Genomic DNA, 24,876 nt, shown 5'->3' on the forward strand with positions numbered 1-24,876 from the left:
GAAGTCCACTCACATAAACACATTCTTACTTAATATTGTGTTACTCTCGTCTTTTATCTTCCTTCAAGCCATGATATCAAACTATACAGTATGAGTCTGTGTGTCTGTGTCCAAGTGTGTGTGTGTGTTTCTATCTAAGCACACTTCCTTAAGATAAATTCCTCCCTAAACCCATTTTATAAAAATCCTTGTTGAGCGAATCCTCTAATCTGATAATGAATTCACAAATTACTTACATAGTTTTTTATCTCGTTAACATGGACTGTGATATTGAGTTATCACTCTAACCCCTACATCCAATGTGCAGCATTGATTCGTTTGTTAGTTTTTATGGCGGCAAAGCAATTATAATGGCAATTATAACAGTAGGTACAAATCAAATATGAGCCAAATAAGAAAAGTGACTTAATTATTGTCCTCTTCGTAACTCTTATGATCAGTCTGTTGAGGGAATTATTTTGAGCGCCGGGGGATATTCTATGATTGATTCTGGATTTCCCCTTGGAGGCTCAGTCTGAGGTGTGTGGTACATTTGTCTCACGTTCCCAAGTTTGGCCCTCTCTGCTGTTGCCACAGAACCATCTGCCTAAATATCGTACCTCCCTGATTGGCATATCATATGGAGGCAGAGTTCCTAAACTTCAACTGTGAGCCAAAGCAAGTAGCACGCACGAACGGAGCTGAATGAATTCACAGGACTCTGGAGACTCTGGAGAGATGGGATCCCAGGCCAGCCAGCAGGAGGGAACCGTTGGGGTGATGAACGCCATGTAGATGTACAGTTTTGTGTGGAGAGCTGCAATGTTTCAGACTGACCAGGGTCAACAAACAGCCTCCGTTTTACCCAGGCGTAGCTACGGACAGCTGCAGTTCAGTTTTAACAACCTTCTTCTTGTTCAAGATAAGCAACCGAACACACCTCTGAAACGAAGGACACGTGGGCTCCGGTGATTTGTCAATAAGTCACTAATCAGAGGCAGCTCGAGGTCACAGACGTATGAATCCATCCATGGTCAGTGTGTGTGCGTGTGTGCTTGAGGGTGTGTGCGTGCGTGTGTGTTCAGCTCTCGAGCAGGGAACACGCGTCACCTGGTCCACCTCAGCAGGCACCTGGACCAGCCTATAGCGATCTTTCCTTTCTTTTCTCTCTTTGTCCTGCTCCTCTCCCCTTTCCCCTCTCTCGGTCTCATTCTGGCCTTCTGCAGATCTCCCCTTCAATGATACTGGCTCATTAGCACATCACACTCCACCGCCAAGTTTCACACTTCACCCTCCCCCTCTCCCCCGCTCTCTCCCCCTTCCTTCTCTCTCCCCCTTCCTTCTCTCTCCCCACCTTCCCACTTCTCTGTGCCTTCCTCTCCTCATGTCTTTCTCTCTCTCTTTGCCCTGCCTCTCTCTCTCTCTTGGTTTTGCCACAGGCGGTCAGGCTGTCGAGTGCAGCTGTTGGAAGAGATGTTTTGCATGTAAATACCAACACGCACACACGCACACAAAGACACACACACAAAAAGCATACGCACCCCCACAGAGAGAAAGACATACACACAATTAAAATCACTATCAGACACCCATTTATGCTTTTCAGGTGTGCTGAAATAGCTTTTGATGAGGTCATAGAGTTGAGCGGATCCAAGCATTTCCTCCTCGCACACACAGACAAGCTGCAGAACATAGGACACTTGTTTACACTGCCTTTTCTCTTCTCCTCTGGGGGGATGATGATGAAGAGGAACGTTGCCGTTGAAGATCATAATCTTGACTTTCTATCTCTATGCCTTTCTCAATTCTCTGCCTCCTTCCCTCGCTCCCAGTTACTAACCCATGTCTGTTGATTTGTATGCGAGTCGAACACCCCTCCGTAACGCTACATGGAGAACAGGAGTGAAAGAGCCTCTAAATAAAGCGTAGATGTCAACAACGGGGTCAGAGATTAAAGATAAGGGGTCACATAGCACTCACGGACCCAGAGAGATATGAGACTGAGCCATCTGTTGCTAGTCTACACAGCTGCGTTTAGGAGCCTCTCTCTCACACACACACACACACATACACACGCAGGGACAAGCCCCTCAGGCATTGTGTCTCTGGATGGCACATCTGCTAAGCAAAACAGAAAAAGAAGGAAGTACGAAAGCATATGCAGAATGCATATGATAGAAATCTGCCTGTCAGTAAGTAACTAGTTAACCCAAGTTCAACCAACATAGCTCTATCTCACAATCTTTTCATCAGGGTGTACATTCTATGTGTGTGTGGTGCGTGTCTCTGGGTGTGTTACTGTGTTTGTCTGTGTGCTTGTAAAGATAAACCTCTTTCCGTTCAATTTGAATTTCCTAACTTTTCCCTTAAATAAAAGTCTAAAAGTTAAAAGGCCATTCAACTCCAAAGCCTTATCTCTGTAAACGCAGTTATCTCAGCATGCAGACAAGAAGAAGACTGGATAATGGTCATTATGGTTAGATGAGACTTATTACCACACACACAGACACTCTCACTCAGACACACAACTATACTTAAACACACACCGCCAGACACACACACACACACCTGCCTGTAAGTTCATATGTAATTAATATTTAATCAGCCGTTGGGCAAGCGAGGGAAGCCCCCTCCCTGTGGATGGAGGGATGATAAACGAGTGCTCAGAGCGAAGGATAACAAGATAAACACCAGAGCATCGGCAAGACGACAGCACGAGGAAGAGCCATCCATCACGCCAAGGTTTTCACGACGACCTGTCGCTATGCCATCAGACGTGGGCCATGCGTTGAGTACGGCGGCGCACAGTGGCCCTCAAGCACAGCCTTGACTCCTCTGGAACACTCTCTCAAACCGAGCACTAACTCACAGCAAACTACGCTTCTGGGGTAGAACATTATGGTATGAGGTCTACAAAGGAGCTGGTGAGAATGATGAGGATCCACACGTGTTTCCTGGATAACATGATCCAGGCTGAGGACCAGTCCTGTCTGTGAGCTTGTGTTTCTCTGAAGGAGATAACATGATCCAGACTGAGGACCACACCTGTCTGAGATAACATTACCCAGGCTGAGGACCAGACCTGTCTGAGATAACATGATCCAGACTGAGGACCAGTCCTGTCTCTGAGCTTGTGTTTCTCTGAAGGAGATAACATGATCCAGACTAAGGACCAGTCCTGTCTGTGAGCTTGTGTTTCTCTGAAGGAGATAACATGATCCAGACTGAGGACCACACCTGTCTGAGATAACATTACCCAGGCTGAGGACCAGACCTGTCTGAGATAACATGATCCAGACTGAGGACCAGTCCTGTCTCTGAGCTTGTGTTTCTCTGTCTGAGATAACATGATCCAGACTGAGGACCAGACCTGTCTGAGATAACATGACCCAGACTGAGGACCACACCTGTCTGTGAGCTTGTGTTTCCTCTGCTTTGGCACAAGGGTCTGGTCACCCTCCTTTTCAAACTGATTCGACAACCAACCTGAATCCGGTTGGGCCAATCACAGCCATTTATATGTTTAAGAAGATGACCTTACAGGAGAGCGTCATTGAGGTATTTGATATGTAACCTAACTAAAAAAACATTAAATATAACTAATAACTGTTAACAATACTGCACTCAGCAATCCTTTCACTCTCTCTCTCTCTGTATATCTCTCTATTTCTCTCTATTTCTCTAAAACTTCATTTGCACCATAAAGACTTTTATTTCCACACAGATGACCTAAAAGTTACAGTAAAAGGTTAGACTGACCGTTAGAAACTTGCATATCCAAACAAACATATAAAGTTTTCTCATGCCATGTTATCACCAAATTGAGTTTCTAAAACTGGAAATGCCTCCAACATACCAAATACCCCATTATACAGTAATTGTTAATTAGGTAACTAATGATAAGTTTCTTATTAATTGAGTATGAAATTAATTTAAGTTCTACCTCATCTTCCAGCAACTCTGCAGTTCAATGATAAGGTACCTACCTGCCTCAGTCTGTGCTCATCTCTCTCTCTCTCTCTCTCTCTCTCTCTCTCTCTCTCTCTCTCTCTCTCTCTCTCTCTCTCTCTCTCTCTCTCTCTCTCTCTCTCTCTCTCTCTCTCATATCCTGTTCCTGGCTGTGTTTTCACCATATGTGCCACGTCTCTCATTCTCCTACAGGGAATGTGAACGAGCCTCTGAGCTGAGTTATGAACACACACACAAAAGCATTGTGGAGAAAAAAATGCATGCAATTTAACAGTCTAATTAGTTTTTCTGTGTACAATATCCTGAAGTGCGCACACCTTTGTGTGGTTCGACAACGTGTCTGTGTGAGGGTCTGTGTGAGGGTGTGCTTGTGTGTGTCGGTGGGGGGGGGGGGTGGGGCTAGGTCAGCTTAGTGGGCTAGGAGTGCTACACAGTTAGGACGTGTTTCAACCCCAAATGATCCAAATGACTCAGCCCCCATCAGAGTTTACCTTCAGAGAACAGAGGACTGAAAAAAGTTAAGACTAAGAAAGAGACGAGGGGGATGAAGAAAAGAACATCAATAGAAGCACGGTTTTTAAAAAAAGGAGGAGGAGGAGGAGGAGGAGGAAAAGATTTTGTTCAAATCCCCTGGTTTTACACCGTGGCTTTGCTCTGTCTGTTTAATCCTACAGATAGAGGACTTGTGTAAGTGCTGACGAGACGTTTTCCTTTCGGAGCTCACTGTGACTCCCGACGCAGATAGAATCTACAGCCGTAATGGAATCTGTGCCTCCGTGTGTCACGCACACAGGCGCGCACACGCGTAGACACACACACACACACCCACACACACACATACACATCTAGACGTGGACAAAGACACAAACGGACACGCACACCCGTGCCCACCCATGCATCGACACACAGTCACACACACACGTCCACTCAAAGACTCGATGTGGGGCAAGGTGAAAGAGCGGATGCAGAGCATGGTGTCCATATAGGGTATTAGGCAGATCCTGTACCTACAGAGGGAACGTGTGAAGATGGGGAGGCTGACAAAGTCCTGCTCAGTGCTCACACCCCAGCAACAGTGTTGCCCTCGGAGGAATTCACCGTGTGTGCACACTGTCTCAGATGCAGGAAAAGAGTGGGAGGGGAGGGAGGGAGGGAGGGAGGGAGGGAGGGAGGGTAATCAGGGCCATTTTTCTTGTTCTTTTTTAACCTTCGCACCATGGCACCTTATAATCAGTGGCGTGCTCCGGAATATTCCGGTGGAGTATTGACTCTAAGTCTGTCCTTTACAGAGGCGCATACTTCTGCTAACTTAGGAGAGAGGAGAAGAGAAGAGAAGAGAGGAGAGGGGAGGGGAGGAGGGGGGAGGGGAGGAGAGGGGAGGAGAGGGGAGGAGAGGGGAGGAGATGGGAGGGGAAGAGGGAGAAGGAGATAGGAGGAGAGATAGCATTCCTGCCTTTCTCTTCCGCCTCCCTCCCTTGCCGTGTCTCTCCATCTCTTCGTCTCAGCATTCCTTCCTCTAATGAGAGGTGAGAGCTGAGCCAGACCTCCCAGGAGGAGGCCCTGCGGTGGGCTGTCTCGCTCCATCTCAAGGTGATTCAGCTAGCACCAACGCTCTGGCTCTTCTTAGCGTCTCCACAGGGAAGCGTTCACAATCCACTGACCACCAGAGGGAGACACAGATCTGCTCTGTGTGTGTGTGCGTGTGTGTGTGTGTCTTTGTCTGGTGAGTGCGTGCGTGGTGTGTGTTCGTGTTTGTGTATGTGTAGTTTGTTCTAATATGGCTAGCAGGTCGCTGGCACAGGGAACGTGTGTGACTTTGTCACCAGCTGGTGAGTCTCTGTCAAAGATATATATAGGCGTGACAATCACACCGCATACACACACAGACTGTACACATGTACACACACACACACTACTTTTACGCAAGGACAGCGCAGGTCTCATCACCCCTGTTCACTCGGTCATCTCGTTTTTCATTCTCTTTGCACTGTAGGGGTTTAGGAGAAAAGGTAAGACAATGTGTTTGATTTTCTCTCCCTCCCTCTCTCTCCCTCTCTCTCTCTCTCTCTCTCTCTCTCGCTCTCTCTCTGAAATGAAGCACATTAACATGTCCACTATGTTTGGATCAAAATAGAAACACACATGCATGTGGCCATTTTGATGTTTTGTTGTTGGTTCAACAGCATGTTTTCTTTGTACCGCCTGTGCAATCTTGAACAAGTAGAACTCGTATTCAGGGCCATTTACAGACCCAGTTCGGTTCCATAATCACACCGAGTGAAGCATGGAGACATAGGCGGTCTGAGCTCTGTTGTTTACGAAGCATCAGGCTAAACTAACCTTAAATATTCCTACCCTGTCTGCAAGCCGGTTCATGCGAACATCCCTGTTCCAGTCTCATCAACAAATCAGCAGTGGTCCACCATTTGTAACATTTATTTTCCACTTCCTGATTCCTACTTCCTGTCCTCTCAGAGACCATCGTCTTGTTGCCATGGCCACAGTGGGACGGGTGCTGTTGGTGTGCATGCTGGCAGTCGGGTGGTGTCTGGGTGGAGGGGTGGAGGAGGAGCCCAGCGTTGACCCCAGGGAGGGCTGTTCCCGCTGGATGGGGGGGGTGCCTGGGACCCCTGGTCTGGACGGACAGCCAGGGAGGGACGGGAGAGAGGGGCGTCCTGGAGAGACCGGAGAGACCGGAAACCAAGGTTACACATCCTGATATACTGTTGGGTTGCATGCTGTGTGCTTACTGCATGGCACAGACAGCTGCACGTGTGCAGTTGGTTCCAACTTCACTTGTACAACTGTGCTGGGAGTCCGGGTACGTAGATGTGTGGGATTTAGTAGAACAACATTTTGGCCAGCTTATGCCTTCCCTCTCCCCCTACTCTTCTCCCCCGACTCCTCTCCTCCTCTCTTCCACCTCCACATCCTCCTCTCCCCTCTCCCTCTCTTGCCTCCCGTACCTCCCCCTGTTTGTCATTTGCTCCCTGCCCAGGGCCCAGGGGGGAGAGGGGGGAGCCCGGGGAGCCGGGGGGCGAGGGAAGGCTGGGGCTACGGGGTTTCCCTGGCACGCCAGGTCTCCAGGGGAACAGGGGAGAGAGCTCTTTCCCGTACCACTCAGCGTTCAGCGTGGGCCTGACCTCTCCAACCTCAGCAGTGGACACGCCCATTGTGTTCACCAAGACCTTCTACAACGAACAGGTAACATGCGAGCGATCCTTGGAACAGTCACTCATTAGATATAGAGGAGGTCATTGAACAATTGCAGCTTTTCCTTATTCATGTTTCTCATTATTTTCAGCATCACTATGATGACATCTCGGGAAAGTTCCGGTGTTTTATCCCTGGAGTGTATTACTTCACCTTCCATCTTACCGTGCAGGTCTCTCACTTTCTCTTACACACACACACTTCCTCAAACACACACTCAATCACACTCACACGTGTCATGTGTTGATAACTGTGTTTTGCAGGGTGAGGGGTTACGGGTTGGTCTTTACAGGAATGGGCGTGTGGTCTCCCTGACTCTGGACCAGTATTTGACCTCTGACCTTGACCAGGCCTCGGGGGGTAGTGTGCTGACCCTTGCAGCTGGAGACCAGGTGTGGCTGGAGGTGAGCTTCCATTCAGCCTGCTGGCTGCCTCCACTCACCTGCCTCTACTTATCCTGGTTCTATTCACCTGCCTCAAATCGAGCTGCCTCTATTATTCCTGCCTCTACCCTGTTGGCTTTATCCTGTCTGCCTCCACTTAGCTGTATATACTCATCCTGCCTCTACTCAGTCTGCCTCTACTTAGCTTGGTTCACCTGCCTGCACTCACTTGTGGTATATGATGGAGATAAACTGTCATTGTACTCCTACAGGTGTACGGCCCAGAAATGGAGAACGGGGCCGTATTTGCAGACATCACCAATGACTCCACCTTCACTGGCTTCCTGATCCAGCCCCGCCTACCCGTCAGCCCATTGGCGAACCACTGGCGTTGAGATGTCACGTGATTTCTGACTCCTCCCGTCACCTCAAGCTCCTCCCTGTTATCTCTCTTGTGCCCCTCCCCTTCTCCTGTTCCCGCCTCACTGCCTTGTGTGAAGAGCAAAGTTAAGCTCCCTGATCATTGACTGTGGTTGTCAGATGGCTGAGTGGTTAGAGATTCGGGCTATTGATCAGCCGATTCGATTCCCGGCCATGCCAAATGACGTTGTGTCCTTGGGCAAGGCACTTCACCCTACTTGCCTCGGGGGGGGGGGGCTCTGGATAAGAGTATCTGCTAAAATGACTGAATCTGTCAGGGACAGGACATGTCCCTCTCTTCTCCTCTTCTCCCTCCTCAACCCTTTCTTCTCTTCATTCATTATCCATTTGTCAACATCCAACTGGCCTATGGCCCGAAGTGACAGTTAGTGTGAGACTGTGGTCCGTCTTCCTGCTGGGTGATATTTACAGTCCAGTCTCAAATTAGATTCTTCCAAAATGATCTGCAATGACAAAAGGTCACACTGCCAATTTAGAACAGCATGCTAGATGATTCACAGCCCAACGTCAAATGAACGTACAATATGACTCTGTTGTATTGTAACTGTCATGTTATGGATATTACTGTAATATACGGACAGTAGTGGTTCGATGATCAAAAACTAGATGTGATCATTTTGCGTGGCGAATCATGGTTTGTGAAAAGCATTCCTGCTGCCTCACAATGCATCTGTCTCCATGGACGCTCGAGTCATGGACATCAGTGTGTCTGAGTGCTCCTGGATCAATAAAGTTGAGTTTCTGCTCTCCAGAGGCCTGTTGTCTTCTGTGTTTGTGTGAGCTGTGAGAGTGAAGGTGGGATGGGGGTTCAGAGGCTGGGCAGAGGAGGAGGGGGCTGGGGTGGGGTGGGGTTGGGAGTGTGTTGTAGGGGGGGGGGGTGGGGGGGTGACTAGAAAGTGTTTCATTATCAGCCGGCAGACATCCCTGGACACAGTGTTCTTCTAGTCACTGTCTTCTTTTGTCCTATAGGGGTCAGCAGAGGATTATCAGCTTATCGTGCCGAAAGCCTCATCTTTCTTCCTTTTGTTTTTTGAAACACACGACAGGTTCTTTGATTTTCTTCAAGAACGACAGGCAGCAAACAAGGCAAAAGTTTAAGACTTTCAAAGCTTTTATTGGAAACATTCAAAAGTGAAAGAACTTTACATAATACATCAGTAACAAAAGCAAAAGACCAACAAACAAAAAATGAGTTTTATAGATGCAGAAGCGAAGCTGAACTTTGACAATTCATTAAATATTCCAGTGAGTTGGGAAGTGATTCTGCAAAGCAAAGGGCCGGGTGAAACCATCACATGTAGAACAGCTACAGAACTTCTCATCAGCACCGCCTACCAGCTAAGCGTGCTCCTACAGCCATCAGCAACGTGTGTACGCGTGTGTGTCAGATATCCTCTGGCACCAGTCCTGTTTCGTCCATTTTCTCTCAACAACTCTGCCCCAAACTTTTGCCAGTTTGACTGGTTGTGTGTGTGTCTGTATATGTGTGTGTATGGTTTATATGTGTGTGTGTATAGTAGTATCGTGGGGTTGTTTAAGGATACACTCTTGGTCTGGCTGAATTATATGTGTAAGTGTTAGTCCATTACGTGTAGGCTAGGTTGTGTATGTATGTGTGTGTGTGTGTGTGTTAGTCCGTTGTGTGTAGGCTGGGTTGTGTGTGCGTGTGTGTTTATTTCTTGCGGTAGTCATCTGCGTAGGCCCTGTGATCTCCCTGCTCTGGGTACTGGTCCCCGTATCCCCTCAACATGTCCTGGAAGCTGGGCATACCCTGTGAGTGGGGGGGGTAGGCCCCGTAGGACTCCTCCTGCCCGCTCTGGTAGGGCTCCGCCTCGTACTGCTCCTGCTCGCTCTCTCCTGCCCCCTGGTAGTGGTGCTCACCCTGGTCCGCTGCCCCCTGGTGGTCAGCCTCGGCATGGTGCTCTGGACGGGCCTCTGCAGGCTGCTCGGGCTCGTAGCGACTCAGGCGGCAGTCGGAGTCGTACTCGGGGTCGCAGTCGGGGTTGGTGGGCTCCCTCACGCCGCTCCTGCTCCCGTCGGCGTTGAGGTGGGGCTCGTAGGGCTCTGCGGGGTAGGCAGTGTGGCGGTGGGCACCGGAGCGGGGCTCGCTGGGTTTTAGAGGGTAGCACTCTTGGTCGTAGCCGATGAAGCAGTCATAGCCCTCCTTGGTCTTCCCTCGGGGGCCCAGGGGGTGGCGATCCTCCTGGGGGGGCTCCTCGTAGCGGGGTGGGGGGGCGGGATATTGCTGCCTGGGGGCCGGAGGGGCCCTGCGGTGCATTGCAGCCGCCGCGGCCTGGCGGTACATGGCAAAGGGATCGTTAGCATTAGCATTGCCCTCGCTAAACATGGCGTATGGGTCGCTAGCCGGAGCGTTAGCCTGAGCGTTAGCCTGAGCGCTAGCCATAGCCTGGCGAAGCCTGGCGTACGGGTCACTAACTGGAGCGCTAGCTTGACGATACGAGGCATGAGGATCGCTTTCCCCGTTAGCGTTAGCATTTGCGTAGGCGTCCCTGAACATGGCGAAGGGGTCGCTGCGCTGCCTTGGCGCGGGGGGAGCGGCACGCATGGCGGCAGCCTCGTCTCGATGCTCATCTTGGAACTCCGCGGGGGGTGTGGCGTACTTGGTGGCGGTCAGAGGGTTGCAGCCATCCTCAAACAAGGGGTTACAGGAGCCGGGACCGGCGGGGGCCTGGGCGGGGGGGGCTGGGGCCCGGGGGGCCTGGAGGGTGGCAGCAGAAACATACAGTCATCTAAAATGCTTTCAGCAATGATTCGATGAAAAGACTGAAATACAAATAATTTTAACATGATTATTTCCAACTCATATCCTTATCAAAAGACAAAAACGAGTGAACATCTAAATAAATAACCCCAATAGCGTGGAACCCAACGAGCACATCAGTAGTGCCTCTCGTGAGGCTGAAGACGGAGGGGGGCCTACCTGGAGGGAGGCAGCGTAGGCGCAGTAGGGGTCCCTATGAGGGTCACAGTTGGGGTAGCGCAGGTAGAGGCCGCTGGGGGCTTTCTGCACCAGCTGGGGCTTGCAGTTGGGGTCCGTTTTGGGGTTGCAGCCCAGGTGGGCGTAGGAGGGCAGGGCTCCGGCGGAGGGCTTGTAGCCGTAGGCAGCCCTCAGGTGGTACTGCAGACACTCCACGTCCTCGGAGGCACAGATACGCAGCAGCTCCGACTTCTGCTCCTGGAGGGAGAACCAGGAGATCGGGATATGAAGGATGATGATGGCCGATTCATTTTCACCAGAAAACAAGCTGTTATCAGTAATGAGACTCCCAGGGGAGAGAGCCAGTGTGTGGGTCTCCTACCTTAGACAAGAAAGACTCCACACTAGGGGCGTAGAAGTAGTACCCAGACCGGGGGTCCTTCACCGCTACGGGCGAGCGCACGTACAGGGGGGCGGGGGCTTTGACTGGGGCGGGGGCAGGGGCAGGGGCCTTGGCCTGGGCTGCCAGGGCAGCATACAGGCAGTAGGGATCCCTGTAGGGGTCACATACTTTGATGGGGGCAGGTTTGGGGGCCTCAGGCTTGGGTCTGCTGGTGTAGGAGGCCACACAGTTGGGGTCTTCGGAATCGGCGCAGGACTTGTAAATATCCCCCAGGTGGCTCAGGTAGGCCTTGTAGGAGCGGCGGCCCTCGGCTCGGTTCTTGTTCTGGAGGTAGGCCAGGTAGACCCGGTCCAGCTCCTGGACCTGGGGAGAGAGAGGTGGGGAGGTGAGAGGAGGGGTGAGGTGAGGAAAGAGAGGTGGTATGAGAGGTGGGGAGAGCGGGGTGGGGGAGAGAGATGGGGAGAGAGGTGGAGAGAGAGGTGGGAGAGGGGAAGCGAAGAGTTGGTAAGAAAATACATCCAGATAGCAAGGATTTAAGACTTTCATTAAGATGAAAGCAAATGGCAAGGACAAAGTCAAAGGGTGGCATTCATGTGTCTGCCCACTGTCACTAGGTGTGTGTGTGTGTGTGTGTGTGTGTGTGTGTGTCTGCACTCACTGCCTCCTGGTTGCCATTGTCTGTGAAGAACTTGTACCAGCTCCAGAAGTCAGCGTGCTGTTTGTACCAGCTGATGTTTCTACGGTTACGGACTAGTCTCCTCTGTGACGCCATAGCAACGGTAGCATCACTGGCATCTCCTTCTGGTCATACAGACATCACATGATATTTTCATACAAAATACAATTCAAAATGTGTGTGTGTGTTTAAAAGGTTATTATGTCATTACCATCTCCTTTGACGTTCTGAACAATAGGTCCAGCAGAAAGGAATTCTGAAAACAAACACACACAATTGGACATTAAGAGACACACACACCAACAAAAGCAATTGTGAAAGCCAGATGTTACCTGCCTGAGTCAGAACAGAGACTGAAATTACCCCCCCCCCCCTTACTGTGTCTGCAATATACAGGTAGTAACGTGCAAGCGCACACACACAGATATACAGGATAAGGGTAATTGGATCTGCCTGAAGGTTTTCTGGCCGTAGCTCTTTGTAGATTTTATAGGTTACTGTTAATAGTGAACCCCCGACTGTGTTGTTACCTCAAAGAACTGTGTGTGTGTGTTTGTGTGTGTGTTTGTGTGTGTGTGTGTCAGAAAACACAGATTCAGCTCTCTTTCATCTCCACGGGGAGAAATTGTTCATGCTTTACAGGAGCAGGGAGGCAGTGATGGAGGGAGAAGGGAGGCAGGAATGAGATTGATATAAATTGGCAGAAGGATAGGTGGACGAAGAGCTGGTGAGACAGAAAGAAAGAATGAGAGATAGAAGATGAAGACAGGATGAAGTCGAGGGAATGTTGGGGGGGGAGAGAAAGAGACACAGGAGGCACTGAGGAAAAGACGGGGAGCTTCTGAGGTGGAACAGAGGGACAGGGAGAGACAGAAAGCTTTTAACAAAAGCAAGAAAGGAAAAACAGCCATGAGGAAGATCCGGTGCTTTTGGGGATGGGAGGCCGGGGGGGCCAGGGGGCACAAGACGGGGGGGGGGGGGGGGGTGCTTCAATGTCGCTGCCTCAGTGTATCCGTTGTATTATTTTTTATGAGCCTGTAAAAGAGTAGAACATCTGGTAACAGCAGCCACAGGACGGAGGGAGGAGGAAAAGAGAGGGAGAGGGAGAGGGAGGAGGAGAGGGGGAGCACTGATGCTGACAGGTACTAATCTTTTACAAGACCAGGAGCGATGAAAGGGCGCTTCTCTACCTCCTCCCCCTCTCTCCAGCCCTCTAACTAGCACAGGGGCCTGTTTCAAAAACAGTTTAAGAGGAGAGACAAGAATTCAATAAAGCTTTGCCAGGATAAAGCTGTCGATCATGTCAGCTCTGAACTCGAAACAGGTGGGTTCAGAAACTCGTGGGTTCAGAAACTCGTGTCTTTGTGTTCAAACGCTTAAGCATTTTTGTTGCCCAATCCCTACCGAACTCACTCAACTGGGAGGGAAACCGTACTGTTCCTCAGTGAATCTCCTCAGCCCAGTCTCACGAGAACAGGTTGACGGATTGACTGAGGTCAGTAAGTGAGGATGCACAAGTGTCACAAATGCATGCTTGTTGGCATGTACTTACCTGGCAGTAGGATTGTAGCCAGAAGAGCTGTTGTTAATAAACAGGAGAAAGACATTCTTTCTGCAGCCATCACTCTACCTCCCCCTCTCCTGAGAAGACCAAACACACACATACACACACACACACACACACATGAGAAAATGCTCACCACACAGAGCAAAGATGACGATGTTCGAACCTTAACCTGACATGATAGTGTGTACTCTTCATGTACCCGTAAGGCCATAAGGGCGTACAGTCCTGTCCTCAAACCTCCTGAAACCTCCAAAGGGCTTCCATATCAGCTTCAGCGGGGGTCATCTAAGCCATTTACCTACTCCAGGTGCTTCAGGATGGATTGTATTCTTCACTGACCTGACATCTCTGGTCTGTCTTACAGCACAGCTACACAGGCTGTTCACATCATCCACAGTTCACTATAACCAGGACCTCAACACCGTACTACTGACTCGGGCCTCAGTCTAGTTAATAGTAGTGAGCTAGCCCCTGATGAAAACACATAAAAACGTTGAATATCTCCCAAATCTGTTTGAGGTGTTAAGGATTAAAGTTTTATCTGCACCAGGTAAACAGAATTTGTGGTTGTGTGTGGGGGGGAGTTTCTCTCTTACCTGGGTGTAGAAATGTCTCTGTAGATTCTTGGTGGTCTGTTCAAGCTGCAAGGATAGGTAACTCAGTTTGACCCAGCAGTGTATGTGAGTGTGTGTGAGAAACTTCCAGAATGCCCAGTCTTTCTTGCCCCTCTGACAGACTGTGCTCTGGTAGAGGGGTTTGGTTGGTTTTAAACAGACCTCTCATCAGTAACACACACACACACACACACACACATACACAGTTCATTAACACACAAAAGGTTTCCCAGAAGGTTGAGTGGCACTTCAAGAAGACCTGTGATTGGCTGATGCCCTCCAAGCTGTCTGACCAATGGTAGATAAACTAATTACCCACACAGAAAGGGAGAAAGGGAGAGAGAGAGAGAGAGAGAGAGAGAGAGAGAGAGAGAGAGAGAGAGAGAGAGAGAGAGAGAGAGAGAGAAATGGGGGATGGAAGTCATATTTGAGGGGAAAAAAAGATAGGTTGTTTGTATTCGCATGTACAACACCTACCTTGAACGAGAAGGAGAAAATGAAGAAAAAAACGAAGAAGCATAACATGTGTGTGCGTGTAAGGTGCCACATAAGCACTTCCTTCAGCCCCCCTTGGTGATTGAGACCACAGATTTCAAGCACACACACCTTACTCGCACACACAAGCTCAGAATCATGCATGCTCCTGAAACGCAGACAAGCCCATTCTCACACAGGCAGCCTGACCGTGACAGCTGGTCTCACCATCAGGAATTTCATAATCTACAGTTTCCTTCTTAAGTCTGTTGCGTTCAGACACGTTGGCTTTGTAACAGTTAATTTGTATGCATATGCACACACACACACACATTGTTGAACCACCAAACCATCTCAACAATGATTATTCAGGTAACGGATTTGTAATATTACATTGCGCATTGTCAATTGTCTTTTCAAGTGGACCACAACCTTATTGCATCCAATGTTCCCCCTCATATATATGTACAGGGAATCTGTTGCAAAATTACTTTGCCAGATGGTTTCTCTGATTTCCTTGTCATTCTTACATCCTTGAAACTAAAGAACAGATAGGCAGTCCAATTAAATTGTGTAACTTATGATTCAAACCGGAACCAGAAGTAATTCCAAGCAGATTTTCATTCAAATATTGAATTGAATTTCTTTACCTCTCAAGCATTGAGTGAACATGAAATGTATTAAACTGTTTGTGAATTGACCTCAACAAGGCCATGCTGCAAGGGCCCATAAAGCATCAACCACATTGACCATCAGAGCTCCCTATTCCACACTGATGGGAACTAAACAGCAATGAAAAACATTGGTCATTAACACCTGTGAATCATTCATCTTTGTTAAGTAAATTGTGTGCAATTTGTAATCAGTTTAGATTAGAAGCTTAATCAGGCTGAAAGAACGCATCTGCTTCAGCAAGTTACCTTAAGGATTGTGAACAACCATGTTTTATACCCCTCGTATTTTTAAGCATTTCCACGTTTTACAAACCTTTACCTGCCTCGTCCTGTCCATACCTTATAGTTTCCATGTATCGTGTGTGTAATTACGTTTGCTAACAGGTGTTTCTGTGCGCCCACAAAACCTGCAATCCCACCAAGAGCAGACTGAAACACGACAACAGCAAAACCATACTCATAATTTAGCCCAACAATGGAATGTGTGGGATTCTCAGAATTCAGACATCTGGTTCAACATGGCTGGGTTAGAAACAGAAAGCTTTATTACAACAAACACTTTGGAGGAGACATAGCAACATGGCTCACAAGCAGTGGACATCTTTCTTCAGGTCAAGTGGCAGCATCCATGTTCGTTCACACACACACACACACACACACACACACACACACACTGACGTCATAAGGTTTCTTTCACTGTAGGTCGTCGTCATCAAACAGATCTTCAAAGTCTGTTAAAAAAAAGGACACAAAAAGAAAGAACAAAAAGAAAAGGCAAAGTTGTTTAAAAAAAAAAACATGACAAGAAATGATGTTGTCCCACAGATTTAAAAGGTCCTTATCCCTACACTGCCCCACCTAGTCCAAAATGAATTGATTAGTTGACCATTCGGCTGGTAGAAGCTTCAAGGAAACGTCATTAAAAGTCACAAAGATCACAGAACCTGTGGGGAACGGTGGTTTTAGGGCCCTGTATGAGGGTGTGTATGTGGTGTGTGTGTGTGTGAGTGTGTCAGTGTGTGTGTGGTGTGTTCAAAGAGGCTGACTGACGAGGTGTCCTGCAGTGCCTCAGTCTAACAGGACCAATAAAGCCACGTTAACATCGTCTTCTCCTTTTCCAGCTCACTCTTTCCTCCTCTCTTGCAACCCCTCTCCTTTCCTGTTTTCAGCATTCAGCTCTTTTCTAGGTCATGTGCTACTGTGCCATAAACGGTTTCATATGTGGCCAACACAGAGACGAAAAACAGATTAACTTAAACATTTGCGTAAGTGTGTCGGCCTATGTGTTCTTTAAATGTGAATTGAGGTTAATGGGATGATGTGATGGGAATGGGATGGTCATGTCACCGTTAGACAGCGCAGTTGGCAAAACAAACACAAGCATGGATGTATGAGTTGCTGATCAGGTCTACAATTAATCCATAACTGCCATTATGATAAACTGCACTTTTATCGTAGAAATGTCCTTGACAGTTGATAGTTTGTATTGACAGCAATTGTAAGGTCCAACCTGAATGAGACCCTGCCTGAATGAGACGCACTTCTCTTTTTAAACCACAAGTGGTGACCATTGGCACCAAAAAAACTATTTCACTAGTTCTGTCAGTGATTTAGGAGTTATATTTCAATGGGCCTGCGGTAGTGAGGTGTGGTAGTATTGGCGGACGAGAATGGAAAGCCTTTCCGTGCAACCTTTTTCCACTTCCTTTCTATTTTCTTAAGGTTTATTAAACAATCATTTTCCCCATCTTCCACTGGAATTAATTTCGAGGACACAGGGATTCGACGGAGGTGGATGGGGACATCATACCGTTGAAAAAGTCCGAGTGCACCGCTTTTTCATTAGCTGCAAGGTCCATGAGTAGGCCGCTGCTGCCCCCTGCCTGTGGCACACAGTCATACATTCAACTCATGAACCTTGTATCTATTTCAACACGTTAGCAAACAAAACACAACATAGATGTAGCATTAAGCTAGCTAGAAATACATGCTTGATATATTTCCTGTTTGACTTGTGTCTTGTACTCTGATGTCGCAAGCTAGACTAAGCATCCTACCTGAACTAACTGGCTAGTAACTACACAGCTAGAGCTAGCTATTATTTTGCAAGTTGTAAGCTCTAGCTCTAGCTAGTTATCTCAATGTTCTTTCAGCAAGCAGGTAAACAACAGCTCGCCATGGGTATCAATGTATGCATGGGGTTTTTCCTACAGTATTTTGGATCATTGGTACACGTACAGCAATATGTGCTTTTTATAGAGCTAACAATAAAATCGAAATCGAAAAAGAAAGACATTCCACACTAGGCTAGCGGAAGCCAGCCAAGTTATAGATGCTAGCTCGTACAAAGTACATGCTAGCTAAACATAGGTTTTCTAGCTAGGCTACCGCTAGTACTACAAGCCATGCTCGTGCAACTCTAAGATCTACTAACCTCGTCTAGATCCACATACGGGCCAGCACCCTCCGGGAACATTTCATCCACTGCAGGTTTCATAATTCTTCAGTCTCTACTTGTTCTTGACACTGACAGTCAGGTAATCGTTGAATCACACCCGGACACTGGCCCGTGTGACACTAAGATTCTCCTTAGGTAACCGTCAAATGAGCTCGACTGGCATCAAACACCAATGGTACCGACTCGAAATAGCCTTAGTATTTCTCAGTTGAAATCCTAAAATTGGATAGTGTGGGTGAATAAGAAAGGCAGGACCAATAACGTTCATCCTTTTATTTGATATTGCACGTTACATCGATAGTATTTTACATTAAGGCTGCCACTGGACAGAGCACTACAGGTTCAATAATATGTCTGCTACTCTACATTACTCTACAATATCTATATTATATTATACATTACACATAATATACAGAGAGAAGGATACACAGACTGCAGAAGAAGCTTGTGTTCTTCATCTCCTTTTTTATTTACTCTTTATCATTTATTATAGACCCCCCCACACTGCATTCAAAACAGTAAAAACACAAACACACAAAAGTTAACTGTATGTTGGCAGGTATCCACTTTTTAATAGATTATAATATGTTTACATATTTAAAATGATCTAATTCTATAGCATCTCCGAGCAAGCTTCCTTCTGCCTTTGTTTCTGCCCAGCCTTTCATCAACCTCCCCTCCATCTCTTCCTGTTTGTGTAATCAACTCCACACATTTCCCTCTCCCCTGAAACTCTCTCTTCCGAACCCTGTGTCCCCCTTGTCTCCTTGGCCTCTCAGTGCTCATGTCCCTCCGCAGTCTCGTATCCAAGTGTGTCTCCCAGGTGCTGGTGGGCGTAGAAGGCACGGGCCATCTCGTTGATGTGGTTGTAGGCTCCGATGGACCTGAAGTACTCTATGTAGTGCCAGAAGTCGGAGGTGGAATAGGGCCAGTAGGGGACTGCTGGGGGCTCATCATATGGAACTGTACACCCACAGACAGGGAGAGTCACAGACATGTCATATTTTACAGTGTTGTGTTTTACAAGGCTATTGCAAGGAGAAAAACATCCACAGTATGTATAAGCATTATCGCATGAGAGGGAGTGCTGTTAGGCTGAATCTCTGCATAGACTGATGTTTTCTATCTTAGAATGGAAGAAACTTTGCATTGCAAAGATGAACATATTTCCACAACAGATTCTTATTTCACTGGAAGCACAGTAAATGGAAACAGACTGATGAACGATACTGATACAAAGTAGCTGTCCTGTGGTACCACAGTGAGAGAGAGGGATTCGATTAAATAACTTTAATAAGGTTTGCTTCATATGGGGATTCTAATCTGCCATCATAAATGGAAGGTTATTATTTTACCTCCTTCAGGAACGATGACTCTGGCGCCTGAGAGAGAGGGAGAGAAGGGGCAGGACGGAAAGACTCAGAGAGATCCTTAGCATTCCAGAGCATTCCAAAATACTTCACAGACAGAGAGGGGATTCAGATGATGGAAAATTTAGCATAACCCGAGGGAGTCCATGATACCTGAGGAAACCCGTTTCCTCCTCAAATATTATTCCTCACTGTGTTTGCACACAACACACACACACACACACACACAAACTAGCCAGCACACGAGTAACCATACACACAGTCATACAGAAACAGACTGCTCATTGTATACATCCAAGACTCGAAAAACAGAAGTCTTCCTATGGATGCATTGCTGTCAGTGCTATAAATGATAAGAATAAGCTATATTTGCCAGTTAAACAAGGGTTTATTCAAGTCTATAAGCACTTTCTACAATATAGTACTTTTTACAACTCTTCATCTTTCAAACAGTTAAAATGTGAAACTCGTCCCGCACACCAAGCAGTGTAAAGAAATAGGTAATCATCATCACAAGCCCAGAATGTGCAGTGATTTCCCAGTGTAAGACACTCACCACACAGGCGAGAGGCAATAAGACAGAGGAGGAAAATACTGAGATGGACCAGCAACTTCATTCTGCCCACCTGAAACAAAACACACACACACTCAAATCAAGTAAAGCATCAGAAATATGTGTACAATTTTGACTGGCGTCAACTTCTATGCAACAATTACCTCCTATCTGCTTTTACCCATATGTTACCCAGGGTTTTTTGCTTTGGTAAAAGTTATCATTATATTTGGTAAAGCACGTTTGTAGTGATATGAGCAGAAGTTTCAGCCTTGTGAGGAGACCTGTAGTTACTTACCTGTGAGTAGCCCCAGTAGAGAATCAGAGTGATGCTGGTGTTCTGCTGGAGACCAGGAGACCAACAACACAGCTGCTCAACCCTGTTGGCCACACGTCCCCTCCCAGCGCACACATGCGCACATCCCAACATGCTCTTCCATAGCCACGCTGTGTGAGTGTGCCTGTCTGTCTGTACGGTGCTATACTCTGTGCCTTTTCAGACGGCGGCAGCAGCAATCTCTAAATGACAGGGCAGAAGTGATTATCATCACATAGACAGTTTCTGTCTCTTTATGTAGTTTATGGTGGTAAGCTAATTTTTTCATTGTTGCGTCCCGGTCACAATCTAATTCCTCATGGTCACACAAAAAAAGAGAATTATTTCATCTGATTTCAAAACTATACTTTAATAGACAAACCCCAATATTTATATCTGAAAACAAATCCAATAGGCAAAAGCCTACAAAAATCCCATGCAAGAGAATAAAACAATTCAGTGTTAAATACTTAAAGTATCACCAACTCTGAAATAAGAACACATAACATATGATATATAATGTCTGTTGTAAAACAATTCCTGAAAAACAGATATGAATTGTACCCTGATATGCAGTGCTCAATTTCTCATCAACCCGTATATACTGCTTATTTAAAGGCATTACATCAGATCTAAAACATGCATAATGTTATGGGTAGTGTCAAATACAAGCAGGGGGATACTGATTACACCTGTTCAGAATTCTCAGATTGAGATAAGAGATGCGGGTAGTAACAAGAAGTCAATCTAAACTTGAGCGTTCAAAAGAGTAGTAGATAAAGGGTACCAGTCATCCTCTAAGCTGTCTTTTTAAACATCTTGGCAGCCTGTCTGGTCAGTGGCCTTTAAGTTAGTGATGTCAATGTTTTCTTGCTGCAGCAGCTGTCTGGCATGATCCACGGTGGCAACAGTCAGGAAGCGCGAGCGCCCCAGGATCCAGGCGAACTCCACGTGGAACAGCTTCAGAATGTCGGTACAGGAGTACACCACTGCCCCGGTCCCATAGTCTGTGCTCAGCACCCAGTACGCGCTGTAGGGAGAGACTGGGACCAGAGTGGAAGAAAGAGAGAGACAGAGAGAGAGAGAGAGAGAGACAGAGAGAGAGAGAGACAGAGAGAGAGAGAGAGAGAGACAGAGAGAGAGAGAGAGAGAGAGAGAGAGAGACAGAGAGAGAGAAGGAGAGAGAGAGAGAGAGAGAGAGACAGAGAGAGAGAGAGAGAGAGAGAGAGAGAGAGAGAGAGAGAGAGAGAGAGAGAGAGAGAGAGAGAGAGAGAGAGAGAGAGAGAGAGAGAGAGAGAGAGAGAGAGAGAGAGAGAGAGAGAGAGAGAGAGAGAGAGAGATTTGGTGTTGAGTGGTGTGCCTCTCCCCCTTGACACATACACAGACACAGACACACACAAACATCCTGAGAAGGATGATGTCAGATGTCCCTTGGTCTCATTTTCCACTAACAGTTTTCCCAGCAGGTTGTTTATCTGCTCTAAGGTCATAATGTGACCCTTACCCAGGGAGACTGCAGTGCTGAGGTCATGCACACAGCGAAAGTCCTTGTGTCTGAATTACGGTGGATTCTCGAGCATAACAGCCTCGGCAAATTCAATCATGTGAATGTGTCATGACAGAAAAAAAGGCTCAGAAGAGACTCACAGTAAGAGAAACTGACTCCCAACTTGGCTGGTTCCTTGAAATCTGGTACAACAGCTGTTCCCTCGATAGGTGTAACTTTGCCTTTACTGGAGAGAGACAGACAGAAACAGAGGAGACAGTCCCTTAAGACATATTTCTCAGATACCATCTGTTCTGACATTCACAACACACAATGACAAATGACTTGCAGTACACTTCACGCATCATCGTCCATAAGGTTGTAGGTCTGAAACTGACCATACCAGTTTCACGTTCTAGTCAGTAGTCACCCATACACCATACATCGACAAACATAACTATGTTGCAAGCCCCAAATTCTTGTTTTCCTACTCACTAGGTCTGGGTGTTGAGCACTCGGATTGTGCCATCCCCCCTCAAAGAATAGTTGGCCTCAATGCACTTTCCTCTCTCAAACGATGCTGGGAGTTTCTCAATCTCATACCACGTTCCCAGGTACTGAGGACAGAAGGTGTACACGTGTGTGAGTGTGTTAGACAGACTTGACAACCGTGTGTTTGCAAGGAAGAGAATGAGAAAGAAAGAGAGAGAAAGTGTATGTATTGTCTTGTGTGTATGACCTGCTTAAGGTCGAAGTTGGGCTGGACTCTGGGAGATGGACAGGGTCCCCATCTATAGGTCTGGGCAGACACCAGAGGGAGGAGCAGGAAAAGTGAAAAAACAAGAAACGTCATCCCTATAAGAGAGGAGAAGAGTGCATGAGATTAGATTTTCCCAAAGTCAATAAAAAATATACATATACATCGTCCATTATAAGAAACCTCAGTAACAAGCGTTGCATAACATAACATTGTTGGCATAATCTGTCATCTCGGCCCAAGATCATAGGCAAGGCACACTAGATAGTCTACCACAACAGGTGCATCTAAAGCTGCATGCTGTGTTTTGAATTTACACTACCTGCTACCTGTGTTGCCCCACCTGTTCTTCCAGTTATACTTTAACTCCCTTCTTTTGTCAAACACACAAAGAGAGTGTGATAAAGAGACAGCTAAAAAGGGGAGGGGGGGGGGGGGGAGTGTAAAGGCAGAGAACAGAAAACCAATAATCAGCATTACCTGAAGGTCCAATTACTCCGTAACTCAAAAACAAGGGCAACTATCACCAAGAGAACTAAATATTTTCCGTTCAACTCACATTACATACTTGTCTATGATTATTATAACAATATTATAATACACAATGTCTAATCACAATACTTTTTTGAAAATAGCCCATATCCCAGCAAACCTTCGGTAAATAATAGCCCCTTCACTATAGCATTGTAAATCTGTTCATTTATCATGACTTGGACCCACATTACATCTCTTCAAATAGGGTTAATCGTTTCTTACCTGTCTTGCGTGTTACGAAAAAAGCTTGGAAAAAGAATGGTTGAAATATTCTCTTAAATTCTGAGTAATAACCAGCAATACATCCAACGCGGAGTCCTTCTCAGTGCAGCACTGTGTGAGATGAGCTCCAAGCGCAGCGTCAGTGCGCACGTGTAGCACAAGGCAGTTGATTAGCAAAATTGTCGTCATGAGACCATTATGTGAATGCATTCCTGAGTGAGAAAAGTGCCTGCCTGTCATGAATTATATCATAGGACGGTGTCTTTTAGGTGATTTCACCCTGATTCACGTCACTTTTCTTTTTACAAAAACAAATGATGTATAACCCACAACTGAACAATGTAATGCACATTCTTGTCATCAACAGGCATGCTACCAATTTGGACATTCCTTTTTCATATACATACATACTTTTTAAAATGGTAGACAGGGGATGGTGAAAGACAGTAATGCAATTACACTGAACAATAAAATTGAATTTGACTTTTTAATTGGTCACTTTAATGATACATGAATGTGTGTGTGTATATGTGTATGTGCGTGTATATGTGTGTGTATATGTGTGTGTATATGTGTGTGTATATGTGTGTGTGTATTCTCAAGACATATCCTGGCAGCCTGTCTGGTTAGAAAAAGTAAGGCGGTTGATATTGACTCCAGCTACTGCTAAGGCTTCATGGAGCCGGCTGATGACATCATCAGGCAGTGTCCTGTTGCGAGCCAAGACCCAGGCGAAGTCTATATGAAACAGACCCAGGTACCCAATGCAGGAGTAGACTAGCGCATGGCTCACATAGTCTGTAGAGAGGACCCAGTATGGTGCATCAGGAACACCTGAAGAATGGAGCAGTGTATTAATAGGAGTGTGTGAGACATGAGAGGGTCTGGTTTGGCATTTGAGACCTACCTTTAAAGAACTTAACTTCGAGTATGGCAGGTTGGATTGAGTCTTTGACCTTGGCCACACCCTCTATTGAGTTAATCTTCCCATTAGCCCTGAGTGACAGAACGTGTTTTTACTTGACTTTAATAGAGTGTGTGAATGGATGTGTATTCACACATAGCCAATGCTTGTGTTTAACTCACAACAGCTCTGCATTGCGCACTTGGACGGTCCCATCATCCAGTAAGGAGTATTTGGCCTGGTTGCATGTCCCTTTCTCAAACACAGCAGGAAGCTTCTCGATCTCATACCACTGCCCAAGGTACTAGAGAACAGGGAGTGTCACTTATTCAACATCAGCCACTCGAGTAACCTCAAGGTACACTGATCTGGGCAACCATCAAATACACCCAACTGCATTGATCTTGTCATAGACAAATCTGTCCCTGACATGAATTGGTTTAAAGATTACCTTGTTAATGTCAAAGTCTTTTTGAAGTTCAGGGGTGGGACACCGGCCCAGGTGGAATGACTGAGCATGTGCAGGTATCACAGCAATTATAATCACAAAGAGCACCTAGCCCACATGGTCACAAAGTGAGTTACACAAAACAGACACAGAAACACAAACAGATTCTAGAATATGGCAAGATACACAAATGACACATTACCTGTAAACACTTAGCCATGATAACAATAGATCCAACTTGATTCTTCACTTCCCTCTTAATCTAATTTAAAACTGCAGTTGTTGGCCACAGAGGCTACTTCTTCATATGTCCAAGCTGCAGAAAGTGGTCTGAGCAGTCTGCATATGTTTCAGCTTTTACCAGTGGACTTTGGAGGGTAAAAAAAAAACTGTTTACACAAGAACACTCAAACCACAGATTGAAATCACACAAAAACAAAAAAACACCAAAGGAAAAATATATACACTATGCAAAAGTCTTGGGCACCCAATATTGA

General features: G+C 46.7%; 6 protein-coding genes across 7 annotated transcripts; 1 reads left to right on the top strand and 5 right to left on the bottom strand.

The window, feature by feature from the left end:
* Positions 1 to 5,834: 5,834 nt before the first annotated feature.
* Positions 5,835 to 8,734, top strand: adipoqa (adiponectin, C1Q and collagen domain containing, a). The gene is made up of 6 exons (XM_084703245.1): positions 5,835 to 5,957; positions 6,424 to 6,653; positions 6,947 to 7,152; positions 7,253 to 7,333; positions 7,425 to 7,565; positions 7,817 to 8,734. Exons 2-6 carry the CDS (start codon positions 6,443 to 6,445, stop codon positions 7,937 to 7,939), a joined length of 762 nt encoding a protein of 253 aa, XP_084559371.1. The 5' UTR covers positions 5,835 to 5,957; positions 6,424 to 6,442; the 3' UTR covers positions 7,940 to 8,734.
* Positions 8,735 to 9,143: 409 nt separating this feature from the next.
* and1 (actinodin1) lies at positions 9,144 to 13,624 on the bottom strand. Its single transcript, XM_084703381.1, has 6 exons — positions 13,555 to 13,624; positions 12,214 to 12,258; positions 11,985 to 12,127; positions 11,306 to 11,689; positions 10,927 to 11,181; positions 9,144 to 10,704 (listed from the first exon to the last, which is right to left on the bottom strand). The coding sequence occupies exons 1-6, from the start codon at positions 13,622 to 13,624 to the stop codon at positions 9,658 to 9,660; spliced, it is 1,944 nt and encodes a 647-aa protein (XP_084559507.1). The 3' UTR covers positions 9,144 to 9,657.
* A 2,230-nt stretch (positions 13,625 to 15,854) lies between these two features.
* Positions 15,855 to 17,929, bottom strand: cops9 (COP9 signalosome subunit 9). Its single transcript, XM_084703156.1, has 3 exons — positions 17,766 to 17,929; positions 17,142 to 17,214; positions 15,855 to 16,062 (listed from the first exon to the last, which is right to left on the bottom strand). Exons 1-3 carry the CDS (start codon positions 17,826 to 17,828, stop codon positions 16,025 to 16,027), a joined length of 174 nt encoding a protein of 57 aa, XP_084559282.1. The 5' UTR covers positions 17,829 to 17,929; the 3' UTR covers positions 15,855 to 16,024.
* Positions 17,930 to 18,064: 135 nt separating this feature from the next.
* otos (otospiralin) lies at positions 18,065 to 20,226 on the bottom strand. Its single transcript, XM_084703538.1, has 4 exons — positions 20,011 to 20,226; positions 19,716 to 19,785; positions 19,145 to 19,171; positions 18,065 to 18,752 (listed from the first exon to the last, which is right to left on the bottom strand). Exons 1-4 carry the CDS (start codon positions 20,140 to 20,142, stop codon positions 18,565 to 18,567), a joined length of 417 nt encoding a protein of 138 aa, XP_084559664.1. The 5' UTR covers positions 20,143 to 20,226; the 3' UTR covers positions 18,065 to 18,564.
* Positions 20,227 to 20,382: 156 nt separating this feature from the next.
* On the bottom strand, positions 20,383 to 23,166 carry apodb (apolipoprotein Db). Of its 2 annotated transcripts, XM_084703144.1 has the most exons (6): positions 23,028 to 23,166; positions 22,615 to 22,684; positions 22,254 to 22,369; positions 22,010 to 22,131; positions 21,676 to 21,761; positions 20,383 to 21,071 (listed from the first exon to the last, which is right to left on the bottom strand). In XM_084703144.1, the coding sequence occupies exons 3-6, from the start codon at positions 22,365 to 22,367 to the stop codon at positions 20,839 to 20,841; spliced, it is 555 nt and encodes a 184-aa protein (XP_084559270.1). In that variant the 5' UTR covers positions 22,368 to 22,369; positions 22,615 to 22,684; positions 23,028 to 23,166; the 3' UTR covers positions 20,383 to 20,838. The 2 variants fall into 2 exon arrangements, with proteins under 2 accessions (XP_084559270.1, XP_084559271.1); XM_084703145.1 differs by lacking the exon at positions 22,615 to 22,684.
* Positions 23,167 to 23,500: 334 nt separating this feature from the next.
* LOC146275057 (apolipoprotein D-like) lies at positions 23,501 to 24,714 on the bottom strand. The gene is made up of 5 exons (XM_084703466.1): positions 24,582 to 24,714; positions 24,383 to 24,487; positions 24,114 to 24,235; positions 23,935 to 24,023; positions 23,501 to 23,861 (listed from the first exon to the last, which is right to left on the bottom strand). Exons 1-5 carry the CDS (start codon positions 24,597 to 24,599, stop codon positions 23,626 to 23,628), a joined length of 570 nt encoding a protein of 189 aa, XP_084559592.1. The 5' UTR covers positions 24,600 to 24,714; the 3' UTR covers positions 23,501 to 23,625.
* Between the last annotated feature and the right edge of the window lie 162 nt (positions 24,715 to 24,876).

Source organism: Hypomesus nipponensis, chromosome 8 (assembly GCF_054491055.1).
Source record: "Hypomesus nipponensis isolate SF chromosome 8, ASM5449105v1, whole genome shotgun sequence".
NCBI classification, from domain to species: Eukaryota; Metazoa; Chordata; class Actinopteri; order Osmeriformes; family Osmeridae; genus Hypomesus; species Hypomesus nipponensis.